At 42.3% G+C, this 15339-nt stretch overlaps 1 protein-coding gene across 2 annotated transcripts in view; it reads right to left on the bottom strand.

The window, feature by feature from the left end:
• Positions 1-1110: 1110 nt before the first annotated feature.
• ST7L (suppression of tumorigenicity 7 like) overlaps positions 1111-15339 on the bottom strand; it is an 82482-nt gene continuing 68253 nt past the window's right edge. The window contains exon 15 of one of the 2 annotated variants that reach the window (XM_080802369.1): positions 1111-1682. In XM_080802369.1, coding sequence (XP_080658495.1) covers positions 1614-1682 — 69 coding nt within the window. In that variant the 3' untranslated portion in view covers positions 1111-1613. Of the gene's footprint in view, positions 1683-9214; positions 10099-15339 lie in introns of those variants that run through there. The other variant, XM_080802370.1, reaches the window with a different exon arrangement.

Here is a 15339-nt window from a genome sequence, read left to right as displayed (position 1 = left end):
CACTCCTGAGAAAGAGTAATTTAGTAAGCCTGCCCAGGCCTTGGGATTTGATTTTTTTTTTTTTAAGTTCCTATGCATTATTCTGGAGGCCAGCCAGATTTGGGAAACACTCAGTAAAGTATGGGACTCATGGAGGGTGGGAGAGGGTAGTAGGCCTGATCTCAAGAGCCCCACATGGGACATGAGTGTATAGTAGGCAGGGATCTCTGGCTTGGGCAATTTTTAGGAGAAGATCCTGGTCTTTGAAGCTGGGAATGGAAGCCAGTGGCTACAGAGGGCAGGAGAGCTAGGGCTTGGGGCCAAATGGTAAACAGCTTAGAAAGCAGCCTTTCTCCATTTACTCAACAAAAATTTTTTAGTGACTCTCCAAGTCCTAGTGATTATTATTTTTCACTCCATCTTTGGCTCAAATAGGGGAGTTCCTTCTATGCTACTATCCGCTGCTTAACTAAGCTTGCAGTAGTGGAGTCTCCAGAAATGGTAGTAAGTTAGAAGCTAGGACATGGAGTCCCAAAAACCGTGATGTCCTATTTTTATGTGACTTGGACAATGGCTATCTCTTGCCTAGTGACACTCTAAAAGACCAGAATGGCATAGAAATGTGCAGTTATGACAGACCTGGGTTGAAATCACAGATGTGCCATTTACTGTTTTTGATATTTTGAACAAGATATTCAAATTCTCCAAGGCTTTATCATCTCATCTGTAGAGTGAGGTTACAAACCTATCTCAGATATTGAGTTTTAAATATACCCCCAATTTCAGCCATCGGACACTCTCACCAAAGTCCCTAACTGGGGTCCAGCCCATCATGACGTCTCTTGGAACCTTCCATTTAGAACTGTAAAATACTGACAGCAGGCTGAAGATTAAGGGGCCTACACAAGGAATTCTGAATATAGGCGCCCCCCACCCCGCCTTTCCAAGTTCCTCTCCAACATCCCTTGGGGTCCTCACGTGTCTGTGTAGCAGCTTCACTCTGCACAGGCAGCAGAAGGATGGGGGAGCCAGAGCTCTGGGCCATGGGGGCAGATTTATTTGGATGATAGGACTAATATTTGTGTAACCTGCTGAGACCTGTGTGGGAGAGTTTAGGGTGGTTTTTCTTTTGGTGAGGGGTTTGCTCCGGTTTCACATCCATTAACACAAAACATGAGCTAGTCAGGGCCCTTGTGGTCTGCGGTGAGGGGATTCCTGTGGAGAAATGGGACTGAGTGAGTCAGGCCAGGGGAATGTCTTCCTTGCAGACTGGAGTCAACTGGATAACTGATGAGCCAATGGTGGGATTAGGGAGGGGGAACGGGAGGGGAAGAGAAGAGCTTCTGACATCTTGAGCTGGGATTAGGAGGAGGAAAGCCTTGGGGTAGTGGGAAGGTAAGGGCGTTGTAGTCAGTCTGGATCAAGAATAGAGCTGCAGGAATTTACACAAGGGTACTGTCTTTGGGTAGAGCCTTGGGTCCCAGTCCACCCGTGCTCTCACAAGAATGCCCGTGTTACTGCATAAATGTCCTAGTTCTTACTGGGACTTCAAACAAGTTCACTCTGCCTGTGCTCTGTTACCTATTCCTTTTCTGTTCTTACCCCATGGAAGGAACAGAGCCTCTTCTGGCACCTCATAGTTCTCTGCGCTTCCCCGCTGGACTCCAAATTGAAATTCGTAAAGATCCAAGTTTTACAGTTTCCTATAAATAGTTAAGAGAAGAGCAAGCTGGCCAGAGAGTGACATGTATGAACAGTGGGGTAGATAGCAAGGGAAAAGAGTTCCATGTGAGCCCCACTAGAGAGGCTATGTGGTTCCAAGAAGGAATGATGGCTAAACAGTTAATTTTTCCTCTTATTTCTTAGCTTGCCTCTGCATTCCAATTGGCTTTGGACAACTAGCATCTATTCTGCAATAAACAAACTAATTTATATGGAATGAACAGCAAAAGGAGAACTGCATTTGGTGCTGTCAGGGCTCCATTTAGTTCTGCTGCCATCCACTCACTGCCTCTAACCCCCACCCCCACCCCTCCTCTGGTCAGTAGAGGTTTGTCTCTCTGGCAGCGGTCCCTTTGCCCCTCTCCTCTCTGACACTCCATGTCGGTCCTCATTTCTTCTAACTTATAATATTTAGTAGAATGCATTGCAGAAAGTGCCATCTGGATACAAAGTTTAACTTCAAACACATGACCTCTATCCTTTAAAGGTCTTAGACTCTCTTAGAGAAGGCACGTGGCTGCAGTACCTTGGCTGCACCGCCTGTGGCCAGTTTCCCTCGTGTGCAAGTCAGAATGCCAGCCTGAAACTAGTCCTGCACTAAGAGCCAACTTCTGTGATTGCTAGCCTCAAATAATAGCGCTAACCCATATGCTTTCTTAGAATGATGCTGGAAAAATGAAACCAGGGACTTCAGATTATTTTTAAAAAATTAAACACTGCCTGGCCCTGAATGTCTGTTTGCGAAAAGTCTTGTAGGTCTGACTCATGACCATTTACGGCCTCGTTTCTCTTCCTCCCTATTGCAGAGAGTAATTTCTTCTCCTTTTTCTCACCTCCCTTAGCAAGAACACCAGCCACTAAGTCTTTTGCCAAATTCTTGGACTCACTCAGGACATTGGTTTCTACACGGCTTAATATAAGAGAGATAATCAGGATTTTTTTTTTTCCCTTAGCCTTTCTGAGGTTTTTAAATGCCCTCAGTGGTCACAGGGTAGAAGCCCAAGGGAGGACGCCAGGGAGAGTATGTTTCTCATCCCTGGGAGGCCGTCAGCCTAGCTCCTGCAGCCAAATTACAGCACCAGAGAATAATGTGATGCATTCCTGGGCAGGTCCGTGGGACCATGGGCGCCTGGGCCTTGTGGAGAGAGGTGCCAGACACAGAGCTCTCCGTAAGCAATCCTGCAGAGCTGCCCCCTGGGTGCAGAAATGAAATACGGGAGAGCTTCACATTACACGGAGACCTGTAGCTCACACCTGGTTATTGATGGCCTTGGTGGAGGCCTCTGCCCCCACCCTCCACTTGGGAACTGCCTGCTACTACGGGGGTTGGGCACCTTTGAAGTAATGTTGGAAAACAAGAAAGAGATGCTTCCTTTCCACTCTTTGCTCCTCCTGTGAGCCTGCGTACAACAGTGAGGAAATGCACACATGTGAGATGCGTGTCTGTGGACACACACTTCTCCCAGGTCACAGCAGAGTTCTAGTCCACCTCCCTCTCCCCCAAAACAGAACTAGCAACTGGATTTCAATCAAATCCTTCAAAAGTCATACCAACATCAGGGATTCAGCCATCACCAAAGGAACGTTGAAGAGTTCCATTATTAATACGCAAGCAGCTGTGTGGTTTAGGGACTGATATTCCCCTGAGGGGTAGCAGGGAGAGGAGAGATCAATGGGAGACTACTGCCACCCAAGCAGAATGGTTAAGACTGGGGGACTTCTCATGGCTGGTTCACGCTGGAGATAGAGCAATTCATGCTCTGTGTGCTAAGGATGATGGGGCAGCCTCCTAGGACAGCTCAAGGTAGAACTGCGAAGCCTGCTGCCCAAGACCTGCTCTGTTTTGTTTTAAAGATTTTATTTATTTGACAAAGAGAGACAGAGTGAGAGAGGGAACACAAGCAGGGCAAGTGGAAGAGAGAGAAGCAGGCTTCCTGCCGAGCAGGGAGCCCAAAGCGGGGCTTGATTCCAGGACCCTGGGATCGTGACCTGAGCCGAAGGCAGACACTTAACAACTGAGCCACCCAGGCACCCCAAGACCTATATTTTTAACTTTTATTCGGTTAGAAAATAGGATAGCTTTGGGTTTCGGAGATAATGTCCACAAGAGAGAAGTCCTGGAGGGGAGCAAGCAGTGACTTTACCAGGGTAAATATGTTACAGCTGTTGCACTGAACTGAGCTTTCCTAGAAGCTGTTAGTCTCTTCGGGTGACTGGCAGATTTCAGGCAATAGCCAGTGGAGTGTCAATAATATGCCTGTCCCTGACCCCAAAGGCCAAAGGGATAGAAGAGAGGGAGAGTTTTTAAGTACATTCTTCCACTTCCCATTCATGGCTTAAATTATCCCTGAGCATCTTTGTGGCCCTTCCTCATTTAAGACATTTTAGTCATCCTGGAGTTGAGAAAGCAAGGGAAGCATTGTCCCCCTGACCCCCTAACTCTGAACTACTGTTTGCTCACTTCCATTCTGCATATGAGGCTTTAGATGGAGCAGCTAGACACAGTTCTCTTTCTCTGACCAAAAAGAGCTGAAATCTGGTGACTTTACTTCACCACCAGCAGCCCCTGCAAGCAGGCCTGACCAAACAGAAAGGCCAAACTGAGTGAAGAAAAAGGGAAGACCAGGCAATCCTCAGCTGTCCTATTGACAACTTTCAGGGTAGGGATGCCTGGATTATTCTTTAGGATGTGATGTTCATGAGAAGCGTTTTCAGGTACAAAATGGTTCAACATATACATAATTTTCACACCGATCCTGTGAGGCAGGAGACATTCTCGCTGCATGAGAAAGGCTCAGTGATTTGTCTGAGGTCATTTGATACTGAGTGGCACAGACAGAACTCAAATAAATCCGGGGCTTCTCACTTCAAACTGTGTGCTCTCCTCAAGGACTAAGAATAATACCTCAGGCTGAAGGGCCAGAATCCCAGCCCCTTCAGAACAGAAACTGATACAAAAAATTCTAGGAGCGTATAGGTGAGTAGAATTTACAAAAGGAACAGCCTAGGCCTTCTTTCACCACATCAATGAATCCCGTCATTTCCACGGCCACAAAATGATCATTACACTAAGTAGGCTGCATTTAATCAACTCTGGCTCCTAGCACTTTCTATTCCTTTTTTTCTTTTTCAGATTAACATTTGTTTTCATTTTATCCAGTTCTTTAAAAGTGATGCTAAGCATGCAGAGTATAAGTAGTCCTGAGAAGCCATGAGAGGAAACTGTTAAGGCTTTGGGTCTCTAAAGTATGTATTAGAATTTCCTTTGAGATTTTACTCTTTTTTTAAATGTTGTCAACTCCTGGGCTAGGGAAGTATGAACAGGGAATGAGAGTGCTAAACACCCACCCTATCCCAGGCCAGATGCCTACTGAAGGCCTGGTAAAAGGCCTTGGGACCTCTAGCTGAGACAAGTAATTTATCTACACCAAGGCAAGGAGAATATACCTTGCAGAGAATCCCCTACAAGATGAGGCAGACAACAGATTTTTACTTGATCAAAAACTTTTGCTGCTCTCAACCCCACCTCCCACCCTCATTCAAAATCTGGACTTCTGTTTAGGTCCAAGACAGTGAGACAAAGCAGCTCCAAGAGAGGATGTGTGCAAGAGGAACCCTTCCCTGTTCAACCCTGGAATGCATTCCTTCAGAAACAGCATAAGCCTGCACATACCCTACCTATCCCACTCCTGCACCCCAACTGTGAAGGCAGAAGGGAAAACTGCAGGAACACAATGTTCATCCATCACAGACCCGGGCCCCCACTTGAGCTAGGGGAAGGACACCTCATGAAAACAGTCTACCTTTAGTCAGGATCTGTCCCAGAGCAAACCTTACTTTTGGTCCATCCATCTTGGCTCTCACTGCTCTCCCTGCTCCCCACCCCCACTGCCTCCGCATGTGGGCTCAGAAGTCATCATCTAAAGAATTCCACTGCTCACCTCCTGCATAGCAGCACAGCCCCATGAGGCCGCACACCAGATGGAGGGGATAAAAGTACGAGGTCATGGCTTCTAGCAAGAGGCTTTTTCTGAAACTAACCCCGACTCCTGGAAAAGAGGCAGAGCAGGAGAGTGTCGGGTGAGCTGCTGACGACAGCAGCTTTGTGGGTCTTGTGTGAAAAGGAAGGAAAAAGCCTTCATTAAAAATTTCCCTGCTCCCGTCTCCAGACCTATTTTGGATCCCCCATCTACTCCTTGAAGGCATCTGAGTAGAATGCAGAGATTGCCAAGCCAAAGGGTTAAATCCTTCCCATTTGTCGGGGCCTATTCAGCCGGCTGCCACACACAGGCTGAGGCAGAGGCCAAGCCCTGAACACGTGCCCTGTTCCTCTAGGCAGTCAGCTATGATGTAAAGGGAAAAGGTGTGGAAGGCCGACGAGAACACTGGGGAAATTGAGAAGGCCGTCGGTAGGCCTCCAAAATGTTTGTGTATAATGGACAAAGACAAGAGATGCAGGAAAATCATCACTCTTCGGGTCATTATGGTTGTTGGGTGACAAGGTATACAGGCAATAATCACAAAGGAAAAACAGTTGGAGGAATGGATTGAGAAGCAGATGTTTCCCAACACGGCAATGGGGGCGGGCAGGGGGGTGCAGAGGTGATGAATCAGCCTTTCTACAGGGATGACTTCTGAGTTGGGAGTTTTAAAAGATAAAGGATGGACTGGTGGAGGGGAGTCAGAGAAGGCGTTCTACAGTGAAGGAACTGGTATGTGCTGAAACGTAGAAGCAAGAATGTGTAAGCAATATATAAGGAATTTCAACCGGTACATATTATATACACTGGGGACGACCGAGAAATGAGAACGCTGAGATAAGGGCTGAACTAATGTGAGCTAGCTGCGTGCGCCTCAACTGTCACATGGTGTGGAGCCCCCGCAGGGCCGGGCAGCATCTCGATCTATGTCCGTCAACGCCAGGGCACTGATGGGAAAGCAAAGGAATGAGTCCGTTTGTTACATATACAGGGACGAAAAGAGAGCTACACTGTAAATAACAAATGCTAAGTGTTAACTACAACTCACTAGCATTTGAGGTTCTAGACTAGTAAGAGATGTGAAATATTTTATCCAGAATTGTGATACATTAATGCAGGCTTACAGGCCCACAGCCTGGCATAAATCAAGCCAAACTCTTGAGAAATTACAATGTAAAAAAGGAACAATTTAAAATTAAAACTATGTGGTTCTTCCCTCACTCCCCACCTTAGAATTTGACAGGCTACGATGTCCTGTTTGACATACGGGACTTCTGTGGCAAGCAGATTCGTCATGTCTGAGGCCACAGTGAACGGGAGGAGAGTGATGAAAGAGCTTTAGGGACCACAAAACCAATTCACTGATAAGGGTGAAGATAGGTCTCGTGCACTACAAGCTGCTAGATAGAGCGGCTGCCAAAAACAAGAGACAAATTCCCAACTCCTAACTTCCGGTTAGGTCTCTGGCTTCTTGCATCCGTGAAGGTAAAAACAGAGCTATTTACCAGGCTCCTGTTCTACTTCCTTACTGAGCTTTCCTAATTTTTGAGGACAAAAATCACAAGCATAACCAGGCCTTCCACAGCATTCTCCTTGTGCTGCTTTCAGAAACAGAATAAGTTGACGCCTGCACAACACAGGTTTGAAGTGCATGGGTCCACTTCTAGGCAGATTTGTTTTATGAACACATTGCAGGGCTGTAAATGTATTTGTTTCTCTTCCTGATGACTTTCTTAATAACATTTTCTTAATTATAAGAAAATAGTATATAATACGTATAACATATAATACATAGTATATGTGTTAACTATTTATGTTGAGGAGGGTTCTGGTCAACATTAAGTTTTTGGGGAGTCAAAAGTCCTAAGTGGAGGGACGCCTGGGTGGCTCAGTGGGTTAAAGCCTCTGCCTTCGGCTCAGGTCATGATCCCAGGGTCCTGGGATCGAGCCCCACATCGGGCTCTCTGCTCCATGGTGAGCCCGCTCCCCGCACCCCCACCTCCCTCTCTTCCCACTTGTGATCTCTGTCTGTCAAATAAATAAATAAATAATCTTCAAAAAGAAAAAGTCCTAAGTAGATTGACCATACAGGAGGTCAGTGCCCATAACGCCTATGTCGTTCAAGGCTCAACTATATTACAAGTCACACACACACACACACACACACACACACACCCCACTGAATAAGCCAAAAGGTGACCAGTATCCCAAGTGTTTGCTTTACTTAACTGGGACAGTCTGGTGCTGGGAAGCAGCCACTTACACAGTGACAGCATTTGTTGGTATCATCTTAGTTTTTTCCTCCTTCCCTAGGCAGTTTATAAAAGGTGATTTCTGAAACCTTTCACAATAGAAAAGCTCAAGGGTTTACATTCAACTGTGACACCACTATGAATTCATTAAGAAGCATGTTTCAGGTTGCACTATAATTTCCCTATGTAACATAAACCCATGGAATCTGACATAAGCTGATTGCTCATGCTGGTTATTTTATTTACATTTCTGAATGGAAGGGATTTCGATACTCTTAAAATATCTAACTGACTTATTATTTTTCATCTGTTCTCCCAGAGCAGCTAGTATAAAATAGACATCAAGACAAAAGCCTCAACTTGTGTGGCTGGTTAAGCGACCAAAGAAAAGTTATTGCTCAAAAGCAATTTAAAAAACAATTTAATATGGAGCTTAAAGCCAAACAAGAGATATGATTAGTCTCAATACCACCTGAAAGCTAAGAGTTAAAAAAAAAAAAAAAAAGTTAAGTAACTGTGTTCATTATCTTCGTCCAAGTCCCATAGGAGTAGGTAATAGCCAGGGGTTCAGAGGGCCTAGAGTTGAATTTTGACTTAACTCTTTCTCTAGACACCTAATATTGGCAGACATGGTCTAGTCTACATGGGAACATAGGTGAATGGATGAGAGTGGGCTCCTTACAACCCAGAAATATGAATGTGCCTCCTTACCAGCATGTTATAAATCAGACTTCTGAGTTAGAAGATGCTATCATGCATCTAACTCACTATTTGGAGATACATATTCTGTTAACCCACCCAAAGAATAATAATTTCTATTTATACCAGCAGATATAGCAAGCTCGGATGGATTGCTAGAGAACTAACAATCAGCAGTAAATTCCAAAGCCTCATCTGTAGTCTTCTGTCTCCAAGTCATTGTTCAAATTGTCCCACTTCCTTTCTTCTGCTGCCACACCGAGTTAAATCAGTACACTCTTTGGGCCCACTCTTCTACTCTATATACTTCCATCACATTACCATATTTATTGATGACATGCCTAATTAGTATAAGCTCCCTAAGGACAGACATGTCCTGTGCCTATTTTGAAATATGTATTCCAAGGTCATATCCCCAATGATCAGTTAGCACATATACTTAAGTGAGCCAATAAAGATTGGAAATATTTTATAGTTACTCAGAAAATCTTGGTGGTTCCCCCTATAAAAAGGTAGAACTGTGCAGGATGTAGAATCGATCGTCAAAATTCAGCTTGAGAGAGAAGGAAAAGGTCCCTATTTCAGTGCCTACCCCAATATCCTTTTATTTTTTTTAAAAATTAACATATGTTCCGATTTTCAGAATCAGTGACTGACTGGAGGATGCAGCTTTGACATTAACAGTAGGCTCTGGGAAATTCTGAGTGGCTCTTTCCCATCTTGCTCACATGACCTAACTCTCACTATCCCATTCTGCTTCACCATGACACCACGCTGTTTCATTTTCCAAACCAGAATGGCCCTTACCTCTTATCAATCTGTCATTAATAGGGATGAGAGGACACGAAAGAGGGTGATGAAAATGTAAGACCACTAGAGGCTTTTGTCTCATGGCGGCTGATACGTGAATCTGAGGCGAGACATTGCTTACCTAAGTTCTGATTTGTGGAACACTTCACTTTTTGACAAAGTTTAAACTATTCAGGAAAACATAATGAATACTACTGTTTATAAAAATATGCACTTGGTCAGTTAGGTATTAAGATGAAGTCCTACATGCCTCATGCTTGGAAGAGAATAGAGGCTTCTCTTTCTATCTTCCTTGTGTGACCGAAAGGGCTCCTAACTAAACAGAGTCTTCTGAAAGGGAAAGTCCTCTCTGAGTCTAGAATGACTTTTTAGGTCACTACATCTTAGGTGAAGCACGTGAAAATAATTCCTCAGTCACTTCCAGTCAATTGAATAAACATGCAAGGGTAAGCCAATCTACTGCTGTAGCAGTAGCTTCTGTCTTGTACTAATAGATCCCTTGCCTGTCTCAAACCCCCTGCTGCTAGACTATGAGTTACCTGTGAACACACACTGTACCTCATTCTCCATGAAGGTGCCCGACACATATCTGCTCACCGCATGGAGAAAGGAACAGATCCATCCGTAGTAACATCTTAACATAAGGAAGGCGAATGCTGAAAATGTGGAGTACATTACAGAATAATCATTACCACACTGTGGCATGGTATAGAACGAGAGTTCACGTAGTTTTAAATGCGGAGGCTCTTTAAAAACTACACTTTGAAAACAAACTAAGATAAGCCCTATTGGAGTCTTTCCAGTCAATCAGCCAATACCGAAAGAAGAAATCTTTTCAGGGTCTCCTGGCCTTTAAGCTACACGTTCTTTAGTGCAGCTGTTGTTGCGGTTGTTGTTTATGGTGGTCTGAACAAGAGCTAAAATACATCCAGAGTAAATTAATAAGCAAAGTCTACACAGCTAGGGCTTAGCTGAATTAGAAACCCCAGGCTCCCAGTAAGGGCTAAATCCAAAGGGATCAGAGTCAAGTAAATAAAAAATCCAGCTGAATTTTATCAGAGGGCAAAGTTTCAACTCTGAGTACCCCAGCAACCAAGGATGAATTATGCATAAGATTAGTAAAGTGCCTTCATCCACACCCCAGCCAGAAAACATTCTTCTATCTCACTGTGACTGCAGAAAACACAGCAATGTGTTTGCCTGCCAAGAATGGTTGCAGCTATACTCTAGATAGGAGTCTAACAAACACTAAAGGATTAAAATTTAATTGTAAAGCTGCCGCTACCTGGGAGTCAAAGCTTGAACTCTGGCTTCACAAAGAAAGTGGGACTCCCGTATCTTGAATAGATGAAAACAAGAGCTGGCACGTTCCTAGCAAAGGGTGTGAGAATATGCTCCTTTCTGAATTCTTACCCAAACTGCTTCTCTCGCTGTATTTCCTACTGGTAATTTACAAGTGCTCAGTAAGAATAGAGCCCTTTCCTACACTTTGAAGAATATATACGTTTCATTTTCAGAACACTTGAAATTATAGGATGAGATGAGAGGGTAATTATGTGGTCTGAATATCAGTTAACTGAATATCAGTTCTCTTAATTTTGTCGAGCAGCATCTGAAATCCAAGTAATTTATTTTCCTCAAATTCAGAAAGAATACTAAAAATAGCTAATCTTGTATTGAGGCCTCATCAACATTAAGAAACATACCTAAGTTTCCTACTTACTAATACAACTACTAGAAGTACATCTGCTACCTAAAATTCCCATGTTAACCAGAAAATACACACAAGTTATATTTTAGACCAAAAGTTTATTCTGTTCAGTTAAACTTCCCCAGTTTGTTTCCTTCACAAACTTACCTTCTGATTTTGAAAGAAGAATGATATTGAAACATGAGGTATACATTCGTAATTTAAATTAAGTTTCTTTTTTTAACCATTTCAGAGAGTTGATTAAATTCCCTCTGAATCATTACAAACTGGTGCCTACTGTTTCTTTAGTATTACTGTACATTTCAGAGAATTAGATAGGCTGAAGTTTTTTATACTGTTGTCTAAGTATGTGATGGAATGACCAGTGTTCTTCATTCTTAAGAGGCTTACTAGCAAGAAAAGGAATGAAATTAAAGCGAACCAATTTGAAAGACAAAAAAAAAACAAATGGGCATTCTTTATTTTAAAGCATCAGAGTTCATCAAATAGGCTTATGCTGTAAAGAGGGAAGAATTCTCCAGGTAGTTGGGGTCTACTAATGTTTTTGTTTTGCTGTAAGCATTTCTGCAACCTAAATGTTTTTTCTATTTTCTGAAAATCTGTATCGGCCTTTTCATTTAAAACTCTTCTCCAAATTTATCTCCTGTAGGAAGACTTCCCTAGCAAAACCACTGCACTATCACCACTCCATCATTCTATATCCCTTCAGCATTACTATATTTTGTTTAAAATGTATTCTTTTGTACTTGTTTTGCTCTAAGTTGTTCACTGACATATTTTTGAAACCAAAAATATATATCATGAGTAAAGGGCTATCTATTGTGTGATTTCAAGCAAGTCATTTAACTTGAATGACTCAAACTTCCCCATTTAAAACACTGGAAAACCACAATCTGTCCTCCAATGGCTCAGGTAAGAAAAAAATGAGAGTCTAAGTATACACTCTTAAGAACAAAGATAATAGGGGCGCCTCGGGTGGCTCGGTGGGTTAAAGCCTCTGCCTTCGGCTCGGTTCGTGCTCTCGGGGTCCTGGGATCAAGTCCCGCATCGGGCCCTCTGCTCGGCGGGGAGCCCGCTTCCCCCTCTCTCCCTCTGCCTCTCTGCCTACTTGTGATCTCTGTCTGTCAAATAAATAAATAAATTTTTTTTTTTAAAAAAGAACAAAGATAATAACTAACTGAAATCTAAATTACTCCTGGTTTAGAATCATAATATATTAAGTAGTCATACAAATTTAGTTCTCTTGAGCATTAGAAATTTGATTGGTGGGAGAAGGAGCAAAGCTTGACTCAAGAAAGAAGCCAGTAGGGGCGCCTGGGTGGTTCAGTGGGTTGGGCCTCTGCCTTCGGCTCCGGTTGTGACCTCGGGATCCTGGGATTGGGCCCTGCCTGGGGCTGTGACCTCGGGATCCTGGGATTGGGCCCTGCCTGGGGCTCTCTGCTCGGCTGCTCTGCTGGGAGCCTGCTTCCCCCTCTCTCTCTGCCTGCCTCTCTGCCTACTTGTGATCTCTCTCTCTGTCAAATAAATAAATTTTAAAAAATAAATAAATAAAAAATAACTAAAGAAAGAAGCCAATAAAAACTATTCCTCAAGATTATAATTTTATTCTGTATCCCATTATTCTCTCCATTTAGGGGACTGTGCTGGGTCTGCAAAAAACAAAGATGTTTTCTAAAAGAAAAATCAGTAGGTTTCCTGATGTGAATTCTAGTATCACTTGTGTAATGGGTTTGGAATAAGCAACCAACATCAATATCTAAGCACCAGTCTTCTGAAAACGGCAAGGCAGTCCATTTGCCCCAAGTGCTAATGATTAAGCAATCAGTATATCGGTAGCAATTAGTGACAGGATGTCCTCAACTTTGACACTGGGACGTTTGCTTTGAGGGGGAAAGGATGATTAAATATACTGCCAAATAAATTCAGGGAAAGCTTTTGTGAACTTCACAGTTGACAGGCACATGTTAATAGGGAAAGAACATGTTTTCCACAAACTTCACAACTGAAGGAAACCCTGGGGAAGGGGTATAAACATGCATTAAAAAGTACATTGTCTTGACTTTTATTCTTTTTTCCTCCTCTTTGAAAAGAAGAGTTTAGTACTCAGAAAAAAGTGGATAAAGAAGTGTAACAGCAATATCACAAACTTCAGTCTGGTTCTTTTTGAAGAACAATCAGAATGAAGCATGAGAAATACCCCTAATAGAAGTAGAGAACACCTTTTCTCTTGCTAGAAATATCCCAATTAATTAAGAAAATCAAAATAGGAATATGCTAGACTACCCAAATAAAGATTGAATTCAGTGGCACTAGCAAGAGAACAAAAATGTAAACATACAAAATGTTTTGAACTGTCACTCAATGGGCTCCTTTTATTATCAGTATGATCTCTGGGAAATGCCTCAGATATATTGCTGTGGAAATAGTATGGTTACAGAAAAATATTTTGTGGGACTATAAGCTTGGTTGCAATTCAAAATGTTTTAAAAACTATGTCAGTTCTTAGGAACTAAAGAAGTCTCACAGGTTTGAAAAGTAATCCATTTTCAAACAAAGTGAAGAAACTTGTTTTACTTGTTGGTTGAATTTCTGAATGTGGCCCTAAGTATTTAATAAAGAGGGATACAACTCTCAAAGGTTTTTAGTATGAATGAAATCAGATGGAGAATATAAAAAATCATTTCCTCCTATGAACAGGTTTCATGTCATGGTTGTAACAATGGAAAATTAGGAACCTTTAGAAATAATATATTTTTCCACTGATATATATCAATATAAAGTTATAATTATCTATCAACTCCCCTAGGTATGAAGATGGTCTTTGCCCTGAAAAAAAAATAATGAGAATGGTGTACAAACCTCGAAAGTTTTGATCACTACTCAGTAAAACATACTTGGCATATATTTCTGCTTATTATTTTTTTAAATGTAATTTGGGGAGAAAAATGTTAATTATTTTTGGGAAGGGGCTGAAGAAATCCCAGTGGAACATTCTGTAGAAAGGTCTTTTGTTAGCATAACATCTGACCTTCTATATCTTTGGAAATCATACAACTTGGCTAATGTAGTCCTTAAAGAATTAATCAAGCAGATTGTTAGGCCCTAGTTACACTGGAGCCAGCCAATTATGAGTTGCTCAGAAATTCATCACTGGCATGTCCAACCACATTTTCCCACATAAAGATTAGTAAAAATATGTGGAAACAGGGCCCATTCCCACCTCAGCACAGCTACAGTATGTGTTCAGCGAAACAGATTTCAACAAAGTTTTGCCTTAGTGAAACAAACTATTTATTTGGGAATCTTTCTGATCCCTATCTTTGCCCACTAACACCTTTTTCTGCTAGGTTGCAAAGGCTAGCTATTCTATTTCATTAAAACCCAACTAGGGGTTTTTATATGCAAACACACTTCTGAATTCAAAGTACTAAAATCACATGCCACAAACCTGAATTCATCAGTAAGTCAGTGAAACCCCCAAAGACCATCTATAGTCTTCACTGCTGTGATAACGCCCTCCCAAGACTTAGTAAGAAGAAAGCTTTTCTTGCAGGAGAGAAATGAAAGGGGGCAGGCTAGATGAAGATTGGTTCTCTAAGGAGAGGGCAGTGCTGCTCTTAAATAAAGAAGCTCCTTTCAGATAAGCAGAATCAGATTCCAGTTCATTTGGTTTGCTGGCTACCCTTACTTTGAACTCTCATATTTAACCCAGCAGGCTTCAAAGCAGGTGAGAAAATGACCTACCACTTAAAAGCACTTTTTCCTTTTTCAGGAATTCTGGCCTTGGAGAGTATCAGCTCTGATATCAGCACATTCCACATCTCCAGGGATTTATGCAATTTTTTTTTTTTTTTTATTGCTCTATGTCGAATGTCAGAGTTGGTTTTCATCTCAGCCAGGAGAAAAAATCAAGAAAGAAAGCCCTAACTTGCTGAAACTGAAGTCTTATTCCACACAGCTTCGTACATGCAAAAGATAGGGCACTAAAACCACTAACCATTCTAGTTACTCTTCTATTTATCTCAATCTGAGGCACAGTGAGGATTATAAAAAACCATTAATCCCTAGTGCCTTGTTTCACAAAAAAGCAATTTTTGTAACAAACATATTTTCACAAATTCAAATTAAATTTACTCTATCATATGAGCTAATATAAAAACATATCAGATGAGGAAGAGACCATGAT

This window comes from Martes martes (assembly GCF_963455335.1).
Source record: "Martes martes genome assembly, chromosome: 4".
Classification (NCBI taxonomy): Eukaryota; Metazoa; Chordata; class Mammalia; order Carnivora; family Mustelidae; genus Martes; species Martes martes.
The sequence above is the reverse complement of the archived record's forward strand: the minus strand, read 5'-3'. Positions and strand labels throughout refer to the sequence as shown.